This window comes from Microcebus murinus, chromosome X (assembly GCF_040939455.1).
Source record: "Microcebus murinus isolate Inina chromosome X, M.murinus_Inina_mat1.0, whole genome shotgun sequence".
Taxonomy (NCBI): Eukaryota; Metazoa; Chordata; class Mammalia; order Primates; family Cheirogaleidae; genus Microcebus; species Microcebus murinus.
In genome coordinates, this window is record NC_134136.1 from 2,712,830 (window position 1) to 2,727,448 (window position 14,619).

General features: G+C 37.9%; 1 protein-coding gene across 3 annotated transcripts in view; it reads right to left on the reverse strand.

The window, feature by feature from the left end:
* The window catches only part of OPHN1 (oligophrenin 1), a 287,434-nt gene that overhangs the window by 15,348 nt on the left and 257,467 nt on the right, over positions 1-14,619 (reverse strand). For all 3 annotated transcript variants that reach the window (XM_075999259.1, XM_075999258.1, XM_012736270.3), the window contains 2 exons: positions 10,396-10,543; positions 1,764-2,087 (listed from right to left, as the gene is read on the reverse strand). In XM_075999259.1, coding sequence (XP_075855374.1) covers positions 1,764-2,087; positions 10,396-10,543 — 472 coding nt within the window. The remainder of the gene's footprint in view (positions 1-1,763; positions 2,088-10,395; positions 10,544-14,619) is intronic.

Sequence of the window (14,619 nt, forward strand, 5' to 3'; positions counted from 1 at the left end):
AGATGTATCAGTAGATTAAGCCAGATAATTCAGAGTCAATTACTTGTGGAAATTGTACTGGAACCTCCTATAGAATAGCTTTTACTAAATTATACTCTGAGACAATGCCATCGGTACATACTCAGGTTGTTATATGAGACAATCCATGAAAGAAATTTTTCCCTGGCCTCAAAAATAGAACAGTTATGCTTTACCTCAACAACTGGCTTGTTTTTACCTTAAGAATTTGAAATTGTATAACCACTGAGGTTTCTCTCTTTTATTTTCTCTAGAAAGTTTATACCCAAATTTGTGACATTGCTCCAGCAACTGTGTCAGGCTTTAGGGTAAACATTTTGTATACTAATTCCACTCCTGCCAATTCCCTACTATCCTACATTTTTTCCCTTACTCCAGGCATCATTTTTTCTTACCTGTACTCTAGAATCTATGTCAAAGGTCACCAAAATTTTTCTGTAAAGGGTCAGATAGTTAATATTTTAGGCTTTGCAGGTCATAAGGTGTCCGTTGCCACTACTCAAATCTGTTGTAACGTGAAAATCCCTCAGACAAATGTAAATGAAGGAGTATAGTTATAGAAATTTGAATTACATGTAATTTGCATGTGTCATGAAACATTATTTTGCTTTTTTCAAACATTTAAAAAGGTAAAAAACATTCTTAGCTGGCAGGTAGGCCATATAAAAAGAGGCAATGGGCCCAATCTGGCCCACAGGCCATAGTTTGCCAAGGTCTGATCTAAGCTTCAGGGAGGGACCTCGTATGTTTTACTCATTCCCATGTCTGCAGCACCTAGAATACGGCCAGGTACACAGTCAGTGATTGAAAAATACTTGTTGAATAAATTATTCTTACCATTTCTAAGTTGTTATATTTTGCTATAGTGTGAAATGCCTTAAATCCTTTTTAGAACAGGACAAGATATAAACACACAAGGCACATTTATAGGTCATCTATAATGGCTACAAAGTAAAGGAGCCAGGATTTAGATCCAAGCCTTTCTGATGCCTAAGTCCATATGTTTTACATTATGGCATACTATCTTTATAGAATTATGTCCCCCAAAACACCCCTCTGGATTAGCCCCAAACTCCTAACTTGAGTCTCTATGTGTAGTAGCCAATTAAATTTGCAGAGGTCAGCCAAATCTTGAATTTGTAATAATTTTAAAAGTCCAGAGTTTTGAGGAAGTTGTGCCCCTTTGTCCCTATTTCTCCCAAACTGCAAAGTGAGAATGAGAAAACAATGGTTCACAGATTCAAACCTTTTTATAAGAAGGTAAAGTGTCTTAGTGCAAAGAACATACACTTTGGCACTTGCCAGACATGGAAAGATTTAGATCCCAGCTTTGCCAGTTACTAACTGTGATCCTAGTGCCAGGTACGTAGTACAGTAAAGTGCCAAGCAAATAGAAAATACTTAATAAATAGTAACAGAAACAATAATATTAATAAATAATATCATCATTATTTATTTATTCCACAAATAATAAGTGTCTTCCATGTGCCAGCCAGGAATTGTTCTAGGCACTTGGGATATAGAAGTAAAAAAAAAAAAATGCCCCCCCCAAAAAAATCCCTGCCCACAGTGAGCTTATATTCTAGTGATTATTATGAATGGTTTTTATGGTCTTATAATTCCAATATTAGTGGCATTAAACTGGAACAGATTTCCACTTAAATACATCACTAACCTCAGAATAATCTCAAGGTTTAAAGTATTTATGTTCACTTCTGGTTCCCAAGGGATTCCCAAAGACTTACCATCCTTATGGTGAGCCACAGGCCGGGGAGCTGGTCTCTTTATGTGGAAAGAGGGCGTCTTGGTGGGCCCAGACCCTGGTATGGGTCCATTGGTGGCCTTTGGGGTGGTTTTGGTCCCTCCATCCTGTAGCCTAGAAACCAACTTCCCCACGTCCACCTCAGGGCAGGGCTCCAACTTGCCATCTGAAACAGGCCTGCTTGGGGACTTCCTCCCAGGATCAGCTTCCCCACTCCTCTGAATGGGTAATTTAGGGTGTTGTGGTGGCTTGAGGGGTTCTATGCTGCCAGGGATAGTCCCATTGGGTGTTTGATGTTGGATTTCATCTGGAAAAAGTTAGTGCAAAGAGGAAAGATTAATAATCTTTGAAATGTTTTTATTTTGACATATACATATATACTTAATGTTGAAAATCTGTGCATATTTTCAAAGGAGGTATCACTGTGGCACAAATCAAATATATCCCACAAAATCATACTCTACTGACTTCCCAGTTCATGTGGAGCCACTGGTCCCATCCAAATAAGGAATTTAGTTCATGATCCGAGTACAATTTTCACCATCACAATTCAATAAACCAACATGTTTTATTCAAAGGAATACATAATTCAAAAGGGACTCAGAATGCCCAATCAATTGCATATTCTATTCTTTTTAAACAAAGATATAAGTTAATTCTTAACTATTTCCCTCAAAAACAATATGTTAAAGTCTCTCAAATTTCAAGTTAATAAACAAAACAGAATTTAACTTCTTTCTCCACCCCAGGAAAGAAATCCCCAACTAGCCATTTTTCTTCTCCCAGCTTCTGTGAACTACAATTTCCTATGATATTAGTACATTATTTCAGTGTTTCGGAATCCTACTTAAGGCTTTTGAGACACTGATAAAAGCCAGGGACCCTCTCCCTAGAGAAACTAACCTATATGAATACAGTCAACATTTTGAAAACTAATTTTAGGTTATTCAAAAAGCCTCTTGAAGCTGTAAATGAACCAAAGATTGAGAATGTATGGAAACTGTAACCTTTCTTGAGAATAGAAAACATAGAGTGTAGTGGTTATGAGCATAAGTTCTGGCCAGCAAAATGAAACCTGAGGGATGTTATCAACCAATTGTAGTATGTGGATCTTATTTGGATCCTGATTTTTTTTAAATGAGATAATAGAATCTGGACACTAACTAATTGTTCTTAAGGAATTACTGTTTTGTTCTCTTTTCTTTTAGGTGTGATGACAGTACTGTGGTTTTGCTTTAAAGAATCCTCATCTTTTAGAGATAAATATTAAAACATTTACAGATGAAATGACATGATGTCTGGATTGAGAGAGTGGGTCAGGGTATAGATGAAACAAGACTGGACATGTATCGGTAAATGTTAAAATGTGGGGGCTTCCTTACATGTGTGTTTATGTTTGAAACTATTCATAACAAACTGTTAAGAGAATGTAGACTTTGGAACCAGGTGGCCAGGTATGAATCTCAGTTTTGCTTCTTACCAACTGTGAGACCATGGACAAGTTCCCTATTCTCTCTGTACCTCAATTTTCTCCTCAGTAAAATGGGAATAATAAAGAGTGCCTGTCTCATGAGGTTGTAGTAAGGATGACAGGAGATGACATACTTATTTCAGTGCCTGGTACATAACACTCAATAACTGGTAGTTATTATTCATGCTATTATGTAGCAAGTAGGCAGTAGACAAGAGTTTCCATGTGACAAGTCTTGCTGTAAAGACATTTTTCCCCCCAGAGTTTTCTTCTCCTTGGAAATCTGTCACCAACTGCTGCTGCCACTGCCAAAGGGACTGGAACCAAGGGGAACTCCCCTACTCTGGTCTCAAGGTAGGTACATAGCCCTTATTTGATTAAGCCTGACACAACTTCAATAGTACTCCAGCAGTCAAATAAAACATTACCAAAAGCTCACAAATAATGGCAGGGAGATAAGCACAACAGTACCATGAAATTATTAGGTTGGTGCAAAAGTAATTGCGGTTTGGGACCGTGAATTTTAAATCATTATAAGTAGGCTCAAACACATCTTTATTAATCAAAATAGGAACCATTACAATCAGCATATTTTTGCCAACGAGAAATAAGTTTATTTATTCCTGTAGCATAAAAATCCATGCTTCGGGATTCAAGGAAATCTTGGAGAGCATTTTCTGCATCCTGCTGGTTGTGGAAGCATTTTCCCCTGCAAAGAGTTGTTGAGATGCTTCACAAAGTGGTAGTGGGTTGGCAAGAGGTCAGGTGAATATGGCGGATGAGGCAAAACTTCGTAGCCCAACTTGTTCAACTTCAGAAGTGTTGGTTGTGCTACCTGTGGTCAGGAGCTGTAGTGGAGAAGAACTGGGCCCTTTTTGTTGAGCAATGCCAGCTGCAGGCTTCGCAAATTTTCAATCTCATGGATTTGCTGAGCATAATGCTCAGATGTAATGGCTTCGCTGAGATTCAGAAAGCTGTAGTGGATCAGACTAGCAGCAGACCACCAAACAGTGACCATGACGTTTTGTGGTGCAAGTTTGGCTTTGAGAGGTGCTTTGGAGCTGCTTCTCAGTCCAACCACTGAGCTGATTGTCATATACAATCTACTTTTTGTCGCACATCACATCATAATCTAATCAAGAAATGGTTCACTGTTGCATACAAGAAGAGAAGACAACACTTCAAAATGATGATTTTGTTGATTTTTGGTCAGCTCATGAGGCACCTACTTATGGAGCTTTTTCACCTTTTCCAATTTGCTTCAAATGCCGAACCACTATGGAATGGTCGATGTTGAATTCTTCAGCAATTTCTCGTGTAGTTGTAAGAGGATCAGCTTCAGTGATTGTTCTCAATTGGTCATTGTCAACTTCTGATGGCCGGCCACTGTGCTCCTCATCTTCAACACTCTAGTCTCCTTTGCAAAACTTCTTGAACCACACTGCACTGTGTGTCTGTTAGCAGTTCCTGGGACAAATTGATGTCTTGAGTTGTCTCCGCTGCTTTACAACTCATTTTGAGTTAGAAACTTCTCATGTAGTTGTAAGAGGATCAGTTTTAATGATTGCTCTCAGTTGGTCATTGTCAACTTTCAATGGCTGGCCACTGCGCTCCTCATCTTCAAGGCTCTTGTCTCCTTTGCAAAACTTCTTGAACCACCACTGCACTGTATGTTTGTTAGCAGTTCCAGGGCCACATGTGACGTAGATGTCTCAAGTTGTCTCCACTGCTTTACAACGCATTTTGAACTCAAATAAGAAAATTGCTTAAATTTGATTTTGTCTAACATCATTTCCATAGTCTAAAATAAATATAAAATAAACAGCAAACATTACTATTAAGTCATTAGCAAAAAAAACATAAAGTGAGAAATGTGCATTAAAATGATGTATAACATAACCACATTTATTTAAGGATGTTTTCCAATATCATAAGGCAAATTTCAACAATGCTAAAACTGCAATTACTTTTGCACCAACCTAAATAGATCACTTGGCTTCTGGGATAGACCTTGTGGCAGAGGTCACCTTTCAACATCCAGCACTCAGGGGTAATTGCAACCACATCTACCCTTTTGGAAAAATGAAGTAGATGGTGACATGAATTCTTTCACCCACATGCTTTTGCCCAGCATTTCAGTTGCATGTTCCTGTCTAAACACTTGCTTCTTCCAGTAGACAGACCCTAGGAAATTCCATCCCTCTCTCTCCTTTAGGGGAGACAACAGGGATGGCCTGTGCAATGCAGGCTATATTAGTAAAATCATCACCTCAATACAGTGTTAATAGGTCCAATCTTTATAAAAGAAATTCACATACACGATCTCAGAAAGGCTACCTTCCTCTAGTGGTAGAAGCTACCTTCCACTCAGGAAAGAATATTCTCCTAGCTCAGGAAAATAGGATATGGAATGACAGGAGCAATGTTGACTTTGGAGGTAGGCCTTTCTGTCAGGGTAATCATTTCCAGGTTCTTGAGTGTGCTGAATAAAAGTAATGGTAATAGTGGCAACAGTAATAATAATGATAATGATAATAATCATAACAAATACCATTATTTGAATACTTACTCTGTGGCAGACCCTATTCTAAATGCTTTTCATGGATTACCTCATATAATCCTCAAAACAACTCTATACAGTAGTAAACCCTTATTAGTCCCATTTTACAAATAAGGAATCTAAGGTACAGACTGATTCAATGTCACAAAGCTAGTAAGTGGCAGAGCCAGTTTTCAAATATTCAAGTCCGTTTCCAGAGTCCAAACTCTTTCTGAAGAAGGAATTCATTGTTCTTGTCAGGTAATAAGAGTTTAGTGCTACCTCCTTTCCCTAACCAGCCATCTATTTCCATAGGAAAACACACAGACCAGACTCAGAAACTGCAGAGAACTGGAGGTGAATCAGGATCAGACAGGGAGGTCTCACAAACAGGCACGTTTCCAAGCCTGAAAGTGGAGCCTCTCCTCTAAGTGCGAGTAAGTAGTAGGGAGAAGCTTTGAGAGGTTGCACATGAGTCAGGCAGGAGAAATAGATCATTTATTATAATGCGAGTAGAATCACCCAAGTAAATGCTACAAGGAAGACAGTACTAATATTGTCTGGAGAGGATGGAGAGGGTCTTATAAAAGAGGTAACATTTGAGTTGGGCCTTGAAGGACTGCAATAAGCGGAGAAAAGGGGAAAGGACATTTCAAAAACCAACTCGGAGGAGTGAAAGATCATGGTCTACAAATATATAAAAAATAACAATAAACAAATAAAAAGTTTAGTTTGGCTTAAGCATAGAAGCCAAATTTAGATGAAAGAAGTGGGTACCTAGAGATGAGATTTTAAGATAGATTGGGGCTATATCATGGAGGTTGTGAATGCCATGCTTAGGAATATGAAATTTATCTTTGGGCCACAAAGAACAATGACTTTAGGGGGTAGGAGAGACAAAGAAGTGCCATTATCAAATACGTATTTTTAGGATATCCCTTTGTGTTTATTATGAAATCGCTTTGTGTTTATTATGTTTATTATTAAATTGGACCACAGAGACTAATGTAGGGAGACCATCTAGGGGACTGCTGATGAAAAGGATCTAAATTGGAAAAGAAGCATTAGAGATGGATTCTTGGGAGGTTAAACAGGTGGAATAGAAAGGGCTCAGATACAGGGGTGTAATTCATGCAGATGGAAGAAGGAGTCACAAAAATACCACAATATGTACAAAGGCAGCCAGGCATGGAGGCTCATGCCTATAATTCCAGCACTTTAGGAGGCTGAAGTAGGAGGATTGCTTGAGGCCAGGAGTTTGAGACCAGCCCAGGCAATACATGGAGACCCTGTCTCTACAAAAAATAATAAAATAAGCCAAATGTGTTAGCATGTGTCTATAGTCCTAGCTACTACAAAGGCTGAGGCAAGAGGGTCGCTTGAGCCCAGGAGTTTGAGGCTACAGTGAGCTATGATCTCGCCACTGCACTCCAACATTGGCAACACAGCTTGACTCTGTCTCTTAAAAAAAGAGGAGCAGTGGGTAACAAGTTTGGGGGTAAGATAATGGCTGATACTGGTAAAGAACAGTATTGAGTAGAAGGATTGGCTCCTTCTTAGAACAGTGTTCAGACAGGCTATAGTAAGTATAATATATTATAGCAGACAAATGAGCTTTGGAATAAGATATATGAATGCATATTGCTAGTCTGTCATTTGGTAGCTATGTTAATTGGGAAAACTACTCACCCTCTCTGAGCTTCTAATGACTTCATTAGAAAATGGAGCCATACTGCCTAGAATCAAAAAGACACACTATACCCAAGTGTTGGTGAGGATGTGGAGAAATTGGAACCCTCATCCATTGTTGGTGGGAAAGTAAAATGGTGAAGCTACTTTGGAAAACACCCTGGCCATTCTTCAACAGTTTAAATGTACAGTAACCATGTGATCCAGAAATTCCAGTACTAGGTCTATACCCAAGATAACTGAAAATAGACAACCATACAAAAACTTGTAAATCAATGTTCATAACAGCAATATTCATAATAGCCAAAGTTAAACACAACCCAAATGTCAATCAATTAATGAACGGATACGGTGTGGTATATACATAAAATGGAATATTATTCAGACATAAAAAAGAATGAACTGCTGATATATGCTACAACACTGATGAACCTTGAAAACATGCTAAGATAAATAAGCCAAGAACAAAAGAACACATCTTATATGATTCCATTTACATGAAATGTCCAGAAAAGGCAAATCCATAGAGACAGAAAGGAGATTAGTAATTGTCAGAACTTGGGGGAGGGATGAATTGGAAGACACGGGATTTCTTTTTGGGGTGATGAAATGTTCTAGAATAAGATGTTTGCACAAAATATACTAAAAGCACTGAATTGTACACTTTAAAAGGGTGAATGTTATGGCATATGAATTATATTCAGTTTTTTAAAAAAATAATTATCTAGACTGGTGATCCCACTGGTGATCTTCTGGCACAAAGCCCTCATCACACAGAGGGGAAAAGTGGGGTCCAGAGAGGGGAAGTGACTAGCTCAACTTACTAAGCCAGCTAGTGGCCAAGATGAAATTAGACCACAGGTCAAATGAAACCCAATTCATTTATTTATTGTACTATGTGCTAGATATTGCACTGGTGCTGGGAAGTATAAAAAAATGTTTATACAGAAATAGAGTTGGTATTTAGGGAGACTGTATATAAACAAACAAATTTATTCCATTGAAATAAGATTACGGGACAGCGGAGTAGGTATTCAATGTTCCCTTCCACTTTCTCTTAAATGCCAGCTCACCTACTCTATGAAAGAGGTGATCCCTTTATCTTCATCATTCCTTATACATCTTCATTCTTTCTAGAAATATTGAACGAACACATGAAATATGTACCAGGAGTTTTTCTAAGAACTGGTGATAAAATAGATCTTACATTCGAATGGCAAAGACAGATTTTACATATATATATATATATATATATATATATATATATGAATAAATAGCATTATAGCAGGTGATATGCATAGCATAAAGTAGTGTAAAGGGATAGGGAGTGACTGACTTCAGGAGGAGAAAGAGCTATTTAAGTAGAGTGCTCAGGAAAGGTCTCTACAAGGCCATGACTCTGAGCAGAGATCTGAACATAGGAGGTAAGCCTTATGGAAGTTCTGTAGGAAGAATGTCTGGGGCTAAGAGAACAGAAAATGTAAAGGCCCTTAGGTACATTTGACACATAAGGAACAGCAAGAGCAATAAGATTAGAACATACAAATCAAAGGAGACAGAGAAGTTCAGAAATAAAAGTCAGAAAGACAAGCAGGGATCATATGATATAGAATAAAATGTAAATTTTATTCTAAATATGAAGAGACATCACTGAAAATTTGGGACAGAGAGAGTGATGTGATCTGATTTTTTTAAGGATGTACATTTTACTGGCTGCTGGGAAGAATGTATTATAGGCAGGCAAGAAAGCAAACAAGGATACCAGGTAAGAGATGACAGTGGCTCAGCCATCATAGGATTTATAAATAATGGGCATGTAGAGCTGACAGGCATTGCTGATGGATTAGATGTGAGGGAAAAGAGAAAAAGAGTAATCAAGGATGATTCCAAAGTTCTTGACCTTAGCACTTGGGTGGTTAGTGCTGTCAATTACTTATATGGGGGAGATCAGAGTAGGAGCAGGTTAAGGAGAAGAAGAGGATCAAGAGTTGTGTTTTGCACATTTTAAATTACACATGCCCATGAGTCATTCAAGGAGAACTGTTGAGCCAGGAGTTGGAGATGGCAATAGATGGAAGATATCAGTCCTAGAGATATAAATTTAGAAATCAACTTCAGCATTTAAATGATATTTAAAATCATATGACTTAATGAGATCACACAGGAAAAGAACAGAGAGAAGAGGGCTGAGAAAAAAGCTCTGGGGCATCCCAACATGTAAGGGAGACTGAGATGGATTGTCTAGTGAGGTAGGAGAGTTTGGTGTCCTGAAAGCCAAGTGAAGTAAGTCTTTCAAGGAGGAGGAGTTGGTCAACTGTGTAAAATGCTACTCACAAATTGAGTATGATGAGAGCAGTGGAGTGGCTATTTGGGTTTGGTGACATGGAGATTATTGATAACCTTGACAAAAGTGGTCTCAGCGGAGTAGTAGGGACACAGACCCATTTAGATGGGTATAGGCTCCATACCAGCATTACTCCATTGAATGACATTTATGCATGTTCACATATCTATGTCTCCTTTTATCTTTCAAGGCCAGAGAATGTGTCTTAATTTCAACTAGCACCTAGAACAGTACCTGGCACATGATAGTCATTCAATTAAAATCTCAGAACATTCAAAGAGCATCTTGCACACTCATTTCAATGTATTTGGGGCATAAGATATGAGAACATCTTGGATCCTTTACTCACCTTGTAAGGGATTGTGGGAGCTCCCTTTACAACCTCATTCTATCCACTTCCAAAGGACTAATTTCCTGTCTGAATACAAACTACAAACCTTGCTCCCCCCACCCCTGCTTTTAAGCCCAGGAGGCAGGAAAAGTCTATGTTTGTATGGAGAAAGATGGCCACACCTCCACTTCTGCCCATCAATATCATGTTTGTGTCTAATTGCCACTCACTCAGTACTGACCTTCACTTTCATCCAGGGAAGAAGTATAGAAAACCGTCCGTTCCCGCAGCAAGCGCTTAGAAATCGTGATTGGTTTGTGCCTTCTTGCTGTCACCCGAGGCGGAGGCACTGGGGGTGCAGCACTTTCTTCAGGTGGACCTAAATAGATCTGTGGAGGGAGAAGAAAGATATCAAGGAAACAATTAAATCAAGTTTTTGTCTTCCTAATGCTACCCACCAGTTGATGCCTGCCAGCCTTATATCTAGAGCTAGCAACATGAATAGTAATGAGTAAAGGAATTTGGGGGGAATTTTCTCAACCACTCCAGTTGCTCAAAAGTGCTTAGCTATTTCCTATCATGCCCAAGGCAAAGGACCGGAAACTTCTCAGCACAGAGGAAAGAATACAGGCAAAAGACTGCAACATCAGACCTGTATTTTCCACTTACTTCCTGAGAGACCTTAGGCAAGTTACCTCCTTTTCTGAGCCTCAGCTTTCTCATTTGTGACATGAGGATAGCACCACCTACCTCACAGGATGTGATAAGAATCAAGTGAAAAGGGTGTCCAGGTGCACTGTATGGGGGAGGATGGGGTGTAGAAGGAGACTAAACACACCTACATGTACATATACACATATGCACTTAATACTTCTGAAAGGATACCAAAGAATCTGGTTACACTGTTTGTCTCAAGGCAAGAATAATGATCAGCTGGGGAAAAGAGGGAGGAAAATCTATTTTTCCCTCATATATCATTTTGCTCTTTTAAAGTTCTATACCATGATATATCACCTATTCAAAAAACATAGAAGTAAAATAAAATTAAAAAGCAAAAACAAAATGCCTTGGATGCTAAGGAATGCTGAAGGCATGAAGGAGGAGCTGTGATTAGAATTTTTATATAGTGTCTCATATGTACTTAAGGGTTTTCCTCTCTCTGGGAAGACTGACTTTTCAGGCAGAATGTATACACTTTAGGATAACACATTTATGTGGTGAAGAAGGAATGAGATCGCTGTCCAGACAGTGAGAACAACAAAATCAACCCAACTTATGAATATAAAGAGAAATGTCAGAACTGAACATCCTATCAGGCAAAGGTCAAAATAGGCCACAAAGTCATGGAAATTACAAGATTGAGAACACAAGACAGGCCTGTGTAAAAGGTACACAATGATAAGGAATAATACATGAACAATCACAGCCATGAGCATAGTAGCAAGCAGATGAGCACTGAGGCCATAAAGTTCAAGGTCATATTCCTAGTTCCACCACTGTTAGTAATAATATTCTGAAGAGTTACCATTTTGGGAGCTTCTGCTCAGACTCTGTTGTACGCGTTACAGATATTCCTTGCTATTCATAAAATACACTGGCCTTTTGCACTATTTCTTCTACTTGTATTGCCTTTTCTCCAGATATCCATATTGCTTGCTCTATGGATTCCTCCAGGATGCTAGTTAAATACACCCTTCCCATCACTAAGGCCTTCCAGGTTGATGTATCTAAAACTTTGACATGCTTCCCTCCATTCACCACTCCCATCTCCCTTTCCTATTTATTTTTTTTCTCTTCACCATTTCCTATCACTTTCTAATACAGTATATATTTTACTTATTTTGTTTGTTGTCTGTCTCCCAACTAGATTTGAAGATATATGGAAATATGTTTGTCAAGTTCACTCCTCTATCTGCAGCACCTAGGAGAGTGCCTAGAATTGTAGGGTTAAAAGACAAACACATTTAAAATTCTGATATAAAAGGCAAAATTGTCCCCTGAAAAGACTGTAACAGCTACTTCTTATTCTAGCCAACACAGGGCAAGAGAGACTAGTTTTACTCTTTCAGCCTGAAACAATTACAAAAAACAAACAAACAAACAAACAAAAACTAGGAAAAATACATGTAACAATGGTTTTCAAGGCACTGTAAATCCAGCAATGAAGGACAGTGATCACTGAGAAACAGGAAAAACAAACAAGATGAGCCCTACAGATGTCCAGCTTACCACCTGGAGAGAGTTTTGCAGGCCATAGTGCAAAAAGAGAAACCCAGGTGAAGCCCAGCAGCCTCCCTAAAGAGATGAGCTGGGAATATGTGGAAGAAAAGGAAGCAAAAGTTTGCAAGGCAGAGTACTAGAGAGGAGACAGATATATTTGGACATTAAAAACTTTAAAATACTGCTTAGAAAAATTAAGAAAACTTGAATACAGATATATTAATATTTGTTCACAGGTAGGAAGACTCAATATTGTTACTATGTAAACTCTCCCAAAATTGATCTATAGATTGAACACAACCCCAATACCAGTAAGCTTGTATTAATACATAGAAATTGACAAGCTGATTCAAAAATTTATAGGGAAATGAAAAGGACCTACCATAACTACAATAATCTTGAAAAATAAAAAGAAAAGTTGGAGTACTGATACTACCTCATTTCTAGTCTTATTATAAAACTATAAGAATTAAGACAGTGTGGCATTAGTGTCAAGATGGGTGAATAGACAATGGAACAGAATAGAAAGTCAAGAAATAGGCCGGGCTTGGTGGCTCACACCTGTAATCCTAGCTCTCTGGGAGGCCGAGGTGGGCGGATTGCACAAGGTCAGGAGTTCAAAACCAGCCTGAGCAAGAGCAAGACCCTGTCTCTACTATAAATAGAAAGAAATTAATTGGCCAACTGATATATATATATATAAAAAATTAGCCGGGCATGGTGGCGCATGCCTGTAGTCCCAGCTACTCGGGAGGCTGAGGCAGAAGGATTGCTTGAGCCCAGGGGTTTGAGGTTGCTGTGAGCTAGGCTGACGCCACGGCACTCACTCTAGCCTGGACAACAAAGCGAGACTCTGTCTCAAAAAAAAAAAAAAAAAAAAAAAGAAATAGACCCAAACACATATAGATAATTGATTTTATTTTTGAGAAGGGCAATTAAGTGGATAAAGGACAGCAATGATGCTGGAATAATAGGATATCTATATGCAAAAAAAAAATGTCAATCCATATCTTACACCACATACAAAAACTAACTCAAAATGGATCTACATCCAAATGTAAAAGCTGAAATTATAAAATTTCTAGGAGAAACATCCTTACAATTCTGGATACAATGATTCAAGAAAGAAAGAAAAGAAAGAAAGAAATTGGACTTCAATCAAATTTAAAAACTTGTGATTTTCTAAAAGACAAATTATTAAGAGAATCAAAAGAAAAGCCAAAGGCTGAGTTGAAATATTGGCAAATCTTAGGATTTGTAATTCAGAATATATAAAGAACTATCAACACCCAATAATAAAAAACAAAGCAATCAGTTTTTAAAGATTAGGCAAAAGGTTTGAACAGAAACTTTATAAAAGAAGACATTAATGCAAAAGGGAAACATTAAAAAAAATGTTCAGCAACATTAAGTCATCAGGGAAATGTAAATTAAAACCACAATGGGATACTACTATACACCTATTAGAATGGTTGAAATTATTAAAAGACTGAATATACCACATGTTAATGAGGTTATGGAGAAATTAGAACTTTCATTGCTGCTAGGAATATAAAATCATACAATGGTAGAGTAAATTTAAAAGAAAACATGGCCCAATGATATAGATAATCCAAATAGTTCTATAACCATTAAAAATTTTGAATTCAAGTTTTAAAACTTCTAAAAAAGAACTCTCCAGGCCCAGATGGTTTAACTGGAAAAGTCTACCAAACATATAAAGAATTAATATGAATTTCAGTCTTTTCAAGAAAGAAAAATGGTACAGTTAGGATAACAGTGTAGCCATTTCTTAAAAAGTTAAACATATAATTACCATGTAACCCAGTCATGAACTCCTGTATGTTTACATAAGATAAAAGAAAACACACAGCCATACACACTTGTACACAAATGTTTAAGACAGCTTTCCTTGTAACAGCCTCAAAGTGGAAACAACCCAAACGCCCACTGACTAACGAACAGATAACCGAATTGTAGTGTATACAGAGAATACTACTCAGCAATAAAAAGAAATAAGCTATTGATTCATGAGACAACCTGGATTAATCTCAGAATAATTATGCTGAATGAAAGAAGCTAGACCAAAAAAAAAAAAAGAATATATTTTATGACTATTTATACAAAACTTTAGAAAATGCGAATTGATCTATACTGACAGTTATCTGAAGTAGAGATGTGAATGAGTGAGTTGGTTGAAGGGAAGGACTTCCGAGGGACATAAAGAAACTTTTGGGGTTGATGA